Source organism: Pararge aegeria, chromosome 3 (genome assembly GCF_905163445.1).
Source record: "Pararge aegeria chromosome 3, ilParAegt1.1, whole genome shotgun sequence".
Lineage (NCBI taxonomy): Eukaryota > Metazoa > Arthropoda > Insecta > Lepidoptera > Nymphalidae > Pararge > Pararge aegeria.
The window spans coordinates 17,942,909-17,952,278 of record NC_053182.1 but is presented as its reverse complement, the minus strand read 5'-3'; the positions used below and the strand labels follow the sequence as shown (position 1 = coordinate 17,952,278).

Below are 9,370 nucleotides of genomic sequence, written 5' to 3'. Positions count from 1 at the left end.
TTTTCCGTAAACAAACGTATCATATCAAAGACAAACGCATAGTGGAATTTCGAGATCAAATTCCACTAGCAATCCAACGGGGATTAATCCATCAAACGATCGACCGTCAGACTCGTCGCTTTGATGCACATCTGTTCATTGAACTGTAATATCTGTGATTTGATATGCGCTAGATAAATAAATAAATAAATATAAATATACTAAGACAATACACACATCGCCATCTAGCCCCAAAGTAAGCGTAGCTTGTGTTATGGGTACTAAGACGACTGATGAATATTTTTATAAATAATATACATAAATACTTAGAATATACATATAAACACCCAGACACTGAAAAACATTAATGCTCATCACACAAACATTTTCCAGTAGTGGGAATCGAACCCACGGCCTTGGACTCAGAAAACAGGGTCGCTGCAAACTGCGCCCATCGGCCGTCAAGATATTGCAGACACCTTTCTGATCATCTCCCAAAACCGAAATCTTCTATGAAAATTAAGCTTCATTTGTTACAGTCCTCGAAAAGCAGGAGAATCTGTATGTGTAATTTATAATTTACGATGAATAATTGTAAAGTCTTGTTAAGTCAACATGTCCTGAGGATGCTCCGGTTTCGGAACGAAACGTGCGTAGAGGGTACATTGCCGAAGATCTGTTTGGTGTGGAGGATTGAAGAAATTATAAATTAAACCATACAGATTCTCCTGCTTTGCGCGGACTATAATTTTCATAATATATCATGGATTTCCGCAAAGTAACGCCTGCTTCTTTCCAATACTGAAATCTTCTTTTTTATTTTTTTTATCGATCATCATCATCGCGATATCAATACATTCCCGACCCACAGTAGGCGTAACCTGTAAACTGTTAGCGGTCAAAAAACCACTATACTACTTAATAATGAGGAATTGAATCCGGTGGATACAACAGTATTTCTAGGAATAACGTTAGATGCTAAACTTCAATGGGGCCCTCATGTAAATAATTTATCGAACAGGCTTAGTTCTGCTGCCTATGCAGTAAAGAAGATACGCCACCTGACAGACATAGAAACTGCTAGGCTAGTCTATTTTAGTTACTTTCACAGCATTATGTCATATGGAATTTTACTATGGGGTAATGCTGCTGATATTGGCACTATTTTCGTGCTGCAGAAGAAGGCTGTTCGTGCGATCTATAAAATGGGTCCGAGAGAGTCATTGAAAGATAAATTTAAAGATGTTAAAATAATGACACTCTATAGCCAATACATATTTGAAAATTTAATGTATGTTCACAAAAATATATCAAAATTTAAAAGAAAATGTGACTGCAATAATTTGAACGTTAGAAGCAAAAATAAACTTGCAGTGCAGTACACTAGACTACACAAAATAAGCAATTCATTTAAAGGAAATTGTATACAATTTTACAATAAATTACCGGATGATATCTTGGTGATGTCACTAAAGAAGTTCAAAGTTTGTATTAAGCGAAAGCTTATAGAAAAGTCCTATTATAGTATAAAGGATTACGTAAACGATAAAAAAGCTTGGGTGTAAACAATTGCTCTAACCAGGTTGCTTCTTAAATATTTTCTAATGACAATGTGAGATGGTGATAACAAAAAGAACACCCGGCTAAGTTTGTTGTGGGCTTCTTCTTAGACCAGGGCGCGATTGGAACCCTCGTAGCTTTAGTTTTAAGTTTACGATTGTAGTTATCGCCATCACTACTCACTGCTATGTACACATTTTGTATATAATAACGCATCAAAAGTGCCATCTATGTGCCTATTTGAATAAAGATATATTTGACTTTGACTTTGACTTCTGTATACGTGCATATTGTCCGTTATATTCGCAACCAAGTATGACAGTCTTTAACGTGATAACGTGAACCCTGGGGGTCCCATGGTTCTGGAACGACGACCTCGCAGCGGCAAATGCAGCGTTTATAGGCCTCCCCCTACTACGAGTATATATTTATTTAGAAGGCCTGTGTTGACCAAAAACTATTTTATTTATCACAATAATGGTTCATCCTTTTTGGCTTGGTGGAAAAGCATTATGGCTACCTACGATCTTTAGGCATGACGGAGGGTATCTCCGGCTTGGCCCTCTTGTCCCTCTCGTCGGCTTTCTTAGACACCTGAGGAACCCGTTGTATACTTCCCAGGACCCGGGGTCTAACCAACCAAGTAATAAATGGTTAATATTGATATTTTTTTTTACAAGCGGTGAAAGTATAGTTAATAGAATTTCGACTTAACTTTCGGGGGCCGAGTTAGAACCCCACCCCGCGTCTCTAACATGTCTAAGTTATGTGCGTTTTAAGTAATTTAAATATCACTTGCTTCAACGGTCAAGGAAAACATCGTGAAGAAACCTTCATGCCTGGGTGTTCTACATAATGTTCTCAAAGGAGTGTGGAGTCCACCAATCCGCACTGGGCCAACGTGGTCCACCGGACGTGGACGTGGTCAACGTGGGCAACTACGACCTCAACCCCTTCTCATTGTGGGAGGAGACCCGTGCCCTGTAGTGGGCCGGTAATGCGTTGATATGATGATGTTGAACTTAGGTTTATAGACGATTTAACCTTGACATGTGAAACTCGGCTTCAACAGCTACCAACTGTAACAGGGGCAGTAATTAATTAATCAAACAATGCAACGTCTTACCCAACCATATGTATATATATATATATATATATATATATGTATATGTTGTGGCATTTCAAGTGCAATATCGGTGATTGCTAGAACGTATTCCTCACATATGTTCGTGTAACAAACATCTGTTTCGCTTAATTATTGGTTGAGCTCAAACAATCAAATCAGTTGTTCACATTAAACAAACAAACAACTTGCTTGGCTCGAGAAAGCATATTTATTATTAAGTTTAGGGATTATTTTTCAAAAGTTAAATAACGCGCTCGACAAATAAAATTGAAAGACTTTCCCTACAACAATTGTTAAATTTATAGAAAGATTTTTTATGACTGGAAAAAAAAAATTGTAGCTTATCTCAAACAACCGGTTCTTTAAAATCGGTTTTTTTAAATCCCGCGGGAATCGTATGTTTTCCCGTTATAAAGGGCGGTCTGCGGCGGGCGGAAGTTATATCGTATAATTTCACTTACAATATTTTTTCCTAATTTCAACTTTAAAGAAGTAGAACTTCAAAAATTATCTAGATATCAGAATTTAACGTTCATCGGCCACCGACAGTCTGACGGTCAGTAATTAATCAAACGATGCACCGTCGAATCCGCCGCTTTGATGTGCAACTCATTGAAATGATATCTGCGATTGTTCGGACGTATTCGAACGTTCGAAATAATTTGGTTGTTACATTAACGAACAATTTTGGGGACATTTGCTAATGACACATCAGAATTATTTATTTATCCAGAAAATTTAGTGCCTTCTGTCGCTTGTTTAATTAAAAGTCCTAATTGGTCTATCGAACAGATTTAATATCACTTTAATAAAGATCATGCCTTAGATATTTATTGGTTATAATTTTTACGACATAGAACTGGTGAATAGTGGCTAGGGCTTCGGCTTCACTTTCGGGAGCCAAGTTCCGTTCCCAGCACGTACATCTAACTTTTTTTAGTTGTGTACGTTTCGAGCTATTCAAATATCACCACGGTGAATGAAAACATCGTGAGGAAACCTGCATACCTGAGATTTATGCCATAATGTTCTCAAAGACTACGGCCTAAACCTTTCTCACTGTGGGAGGAGACCCGTGCCATGTAGTAAACCGGTAATGGGTTGATATGATGATGATGATGATGAATCTTAAAAACTGGAAACTGTAATTTTTGCGTCGTCAAATTTAGCATAATACGGACATGAAAATAAAGGCTCCGTATCACACGTATCCATTTAATACGATTTATCAACACGGCAAGTTCAACTCTAGTACGAATTCGTGTACAAAATATTGAATTAAAACACACTTACCTCCTCTATTGCAAGCAGTACTAAATATACACATTGCCAACTAGCCACAAAAAAAAAAAAAAATAATGAATAATATACATAAATACTTATAATATACAAATAAACACCCAGACACTAAACAACATTCATGTTCATCACACAAACATTTTCCAGTTTTGGGAATAGAAACCACGGCCTTGGATTCAGAAAGCAGGGTAGCTGCCCGCTGCACCAATCGGCCGTCTGATAAATAACTGAGGCTCATTTTGATGTTAGATATTAAATAAAAAGACTTAAAATCTACTGTATGTCGTAAATAAAACATATTAATTTTCCAAGGCTTCACCTTTACTCGAATGAAGTTTTCTAGGATTGGTGAGTCTCTTTTTCTCGCAAAGATAGCATTGGAACTTGAGCGCAGCATTGCCAATAGCGAAGACAAGGCATACTACTGCTTAGGTAGACCGAGATCGGCCACGAAACTCTCGAACACTCTGCAACTGTGACTTAGTTTCGACTTATTAGACTAATATAGTAGAAACTGGTCTGTAAGTTATATATTGCGTGGAAAACTACTTCTGCTCTTAGTATTATTGAAGTGGAGAGAGGTACTTAATTACTTTCCAGTACATCAACACATGTCATTGTTTTAACCGATGTTCCTTTTGCGGAATGGCAGAGAACATATTAAGACATAAGTATATATGTCGAATAAATAAACCTTACGTATGTATACACATAGGGATTAGCGAGATGCGAGACTAGTGCCTATTTTCACTAAATCTAGACATCGTGTCATCATGTCTATAGAGAAAAACGTTTTACCAACGCTTAAGTGACAACGATTGATGAACTGTTGATATATTTAATCATTTATTTTATCGTCGTTAGTGCCATAAATCTTAAAGTACATACTTAAGTTTAGTATTTTTATAAGATTCTAATCTGATTTATATAAGATGAGCTGGATAGATTTAGTTTAAAGCAAGATAGCACCAACGTGCCCGCTAAAAACATCGTCAAAGTTAATGTAAGCGCTCTGATTGGTCGGCCAATAAGAGAGCACGAATTATTTTAAATAAATACCAGGCGTTTATATGCGGACTCGGCACTTCGAATAAAGCAAGCTAACCGAAGCAGCTCTGAACAATAAACAAGAAACTCTCGAAGAAATTGTAATACCGAAAGCGAATAGTACACAGGAAGATTAAATAAAGAAGATTTATTGCACCACGGGGTTTCTTTTGACCGCCCAGCTAATAGTAAAATGTACAGAAGCGTACAGACATCGTCTGTTGGATACGGGATTCTTGTGTTAGGAATTTCCAGTAGCTATGTACTCCCTCTGGAGCTTATTGCTTTATTGAACTGTCATATCAATTGAGTGTTATAAACATGGTTTCTTTGCCTCCGTTTAAAGTGAATCTAAAGTCTGCTCTGATAATCTATTGACTACCACATCAGATGTTCTCCATCCGAAATTTTCATGCTATGACTTTATCAAACGAAGTTATGCAATCAACGGCAGCGTTTGAACAAATTCAACAAACCAGATTTCAAACAAATTTAACAAATACCCAGAGTCAGTGAAATGAACAAATGCATAAATTCAGTGAAGCGTGATCTGGAAAACCAACACTAGCAGGAGCTACCAATCACAGTCTCGTTCGGTCGCAAATAAACTTACTGTCTTTGGTTGAAATTTCGAAAAAGTATTTTTTGTTATGAACTAGGATTTACTGTCGAAAATTTCATTGGCATTTCAGAGCTTTATTCTATTAAAAATACAAAAATGTATCTATCCTACACTAAGCCTTTTTAATCGATCTAGCGAAGGATCGTTTAAGATTTTTTGTATACACAAAGTTCAAAACACGAAGAGTAACTTAGGAACTTTAAAATGCCTTCGGGTTTACACTATGGTATTCAGACTTCACCGACTGTCGCAGGGAACCATCTAGACATAAGTAGTATAAATCCGAAATACATCGATAAAGATGACCACAATTGTTCTTATTCCAAGTTGTACAAGATATTTATATGGAATTATAGTCTCCATCCAGTGATGCAACCATATTAAACGTAATTCAATCATTTGATTTCAAGCAAGAATACGAAATGGAGACACGAATATCATCTACGTCATTACTCAAATAATTCCACGCATTAGGACTTTTTATTTTATTATGTGCGTAAAAATTTTAATTGTAATAATACGAAATTGATTTCTTTAGAAATAAAACTTCTCGTACAAAGCTCAATCCCTTATTATCCTCTTACAGACGATTGTTAAGACGTTCTGAAGTTCTTTTATAATACAATAAAATCTATCTCAACGTATTAAAGAAATACTTTAATATTTTTGATAAGTAATAAAACATTTAAGTTATCGTATATCCATTTACATTGGTATTTTATAATCTCTAATCTCTAATAGTACTCAGATTACGGCTTTGTGAGTGAATACAAGCTACGTCATATTTGCCTACAAACTATCAAATAATTCGTAGAACGGATTTATAATTTTTTTTTATTTCAAGAATTACCACCATCATTTTAAAAACCAACGCTGCAAGGAGTTAGTAAGGAATAATAAAAATATTAATGAATATAATATTTTTAGTAATAACAGAACCAGCGAAGTTAGTATTTTATTCATAATCTAACTACAAACCTTCTTACCACTATTACGACTGTTGACGAAAGTCACTGTTTAGAAGTTAAGTTAATAACAGTATAAAAAATAGGCGCAACAAAATGTATAAATCTTATTTAGTCAGTTCCGTTTGTTGAAACAGATATACGGCGCGCTAAAACTGAAAAGTTTGGAAGCGGCGCGACGCGAGAATTGGTCGTTGAAACTCGGGTGTCCAATATTTTTTTATTCGCAATAAAGCCTGGCAATCTTTTACATGTAAATAACGTAAAATATATCGTTTACTCGATACGGCTTTTTTTTCAAACTGTTTATTTGTTTTTAAAATATCTTGTTTATATTCGAATAAAGTAATTTTGAATGTGCCAGCTAACTTTTTCTTTACCTTAACTGTCCGTACTAACAACATTTGGTAAGAACGTTTGTTGATCATGTTATAGATATCATTGTTTAATAATAATAATAATAATTATTATTATTATTATTAAACACAAACATATTCTCCTTATGTTCACCAAATCTTGGACGCTGGAGTTAGGAGTTGAGCTAAACATGTTTTAACTGTTGTCTATTTAAATAAGTGTAACATCGGACTAAAAATAACATGTTCAAGTTATTTTTCAATTTTTTTTTTAAATATTTGTATAAACCAGCTGGTGCAGGAGTAGGTAATGTAGTCTTAAAATAGGATGGTCTCAAATTCGGGTAGGGGCAATCTGGGAATTAATCATTTCTGAATTTTCTGTGGTCAGACCACAGAAAATTCAGAAAATTCAGCTGTTGGACAAGCTTCTGCTTTGGTCATTCAACACAACAGACAAAGATGTGCCACCAGGCGATTGATGATTCGTGCGATGCCGGAAACATCAACAATCTTACTGATTAGGGGGATGTTATTTCTTTATTTCCTTTACCCCTTATAAAACCACTACTATTTTTGATCATCATCTGACCACAAAATAAGGTTGCCGTAATAGCTAAGTTGCAGTAGAATATCCTACATTGCAACAAATCTTGGTTGCACTAGCGATACAAGCTTTGACACCTGTCTTGCTGTCATTTGTGAAGTTTTTGATTTATGCACGCCCTGCGTAGCTCACACGGCGGCAAAGAGTTAGCGAGTTGACAGTCTCTCGAAGTAATGGATGATCTTAATAATTTTGTTTATAGTTCAGACAAAGTATTCGTGTAAACTGGAAACGTGTCTATTTGATTTGATAAATTGTTTAAGTTCACGCCCTGATGCAAAAATGTGCTATTTACTTACCGCATCACAGTTAATTGGTGGAATTTAGTAATATTTCAGCACAATGTGATAAGTAACGGTCTCCATTTGTTCTGTACATAATTGGTATGCTATGAAAAAAAAAAAGCTGATATAGAATCGGTTATAGCCCAGTGAGTTCGAATTCCAGCACGCACCTCTTACTTTTCGTTATGTGCGTTTTAAAAGCAATTAAAAAAATATAACTTGATTCAACGGTGAAGAAAAACATCGTGAGGAAACCTGCATGAGAACTCTCAGATACTGCATAATGTTTTCAAAGGCGCCTGGAGTCCACCAATATTGGATCGATAATAGGTTGATAGGATGATGATGATCATCATCATTCTCCTGGCGCATTCCCTATTTGGGGTCGGCCCTCTTGATACTTGTCCGCCATTTAATACGGTCTTGTGTCATTTCTGGTGTTAGGCCCAGAGTTTTCATGTCATTGAAAACGGTTCTAGTCCAGGTGGTAAGTGGGCGACCTCTACCTCTTTTGCCTTCATCTATAGCCATTACTCGCTGCGTCATGTGGCTTTTGTCTCTACGCATTACATGCCCGTACCAGCGTAATCGGCTCTCCTGCATCTTATGCTGTACTTCCGCAAGTTTAAAAGAGCCTCGAATGAACTCATTCCGAATTTTGTCCAATCTTGTAATGCCCCCAGCCCAGCGCAACATCTTCATTTCAGTAACATGTATTTTCTGTTCGTCACTCTTCCTCATTCCCCAGCATTCGGACCCATATAGCAGTGCTGACCGTACAGCTCTTTTGTACACGGTGCCTTTCACTTTAATTGGCAGTTTCGCATCACAAAGAACACCAGTAAGGGACCTCCATTTGAGCCATCCTGTGTTGATTCTGCTTTGAATAACATCTTCGGTATTTGCTCTCGTGTTTATAACGGAGCCTAGATATTTGAAACTGTCAACTTGGTTCAAAGGTCTGCCGTCTATTGTAGGTGGTGACTGGATATTTGCATTGATATTAGAGAAATTGCAAAGCATGTATTCGGTTTTTTGTCGGCTTACTCTGCTTTCCAATCCCTCTCGCCATGCTTCTAGGGTTTTTTGAAGTTCTGGCAATGATTCTTCCACTAAAACTACATCATCTGCATATAAAATTGTCCATGGTACCGGTTTTTGAAGATCTTTGGTGATGTAATCCATGACGATGTTAAACAACAAGGGGCTCAGAGTAGATCCCTGATGAACGCCGACTTTGACTTCGAAGCTATTACTTATTCCGGCTGGTGAGACAAGACAGATAGGATGATGATGATGATGATGAATAATTAAATAGTCTTTTCAAATAAAACTCATAAGTTTTTTTTTAATTTTTGTTGATGTCTGGGAAATTAATTATATGGCTTAAGTTTTTAATATCATTTATTTTCACCATCATCAACGTACGACTGACGATGAATAATATTTTAAATTTCAGTTTAAGTTAAGTTAAGTTTAACGTCCTACTCCTGGGCTAGACTGTCTCTCTCATCTTCTTCTCCCG

The 9,370-nt window shown here is 36.3% G+C and overlaps 1 protein-coding gene across 1 annotated transcript; it reads right to left on the bottom strand.

Annotated features, from left to right (window-relative positions):
- Window positions 1–8,220: 8,220 nt before the first annotated feature.
- Window positions 8,221–9,030, bottom strand: LOC120637003. Its single transcript, XM_039908584.1, has one exon. The coding sequence runs from the start codon at window positions 9,028–9,030 to the stop codon at window positions 8,221–8,223; it is 810 nt and encodes a 269-aa protein (XP_039764518.1).
- Between the last annotated feature and the right edge of the window lie 340 nt (window positions 9,031–9,370).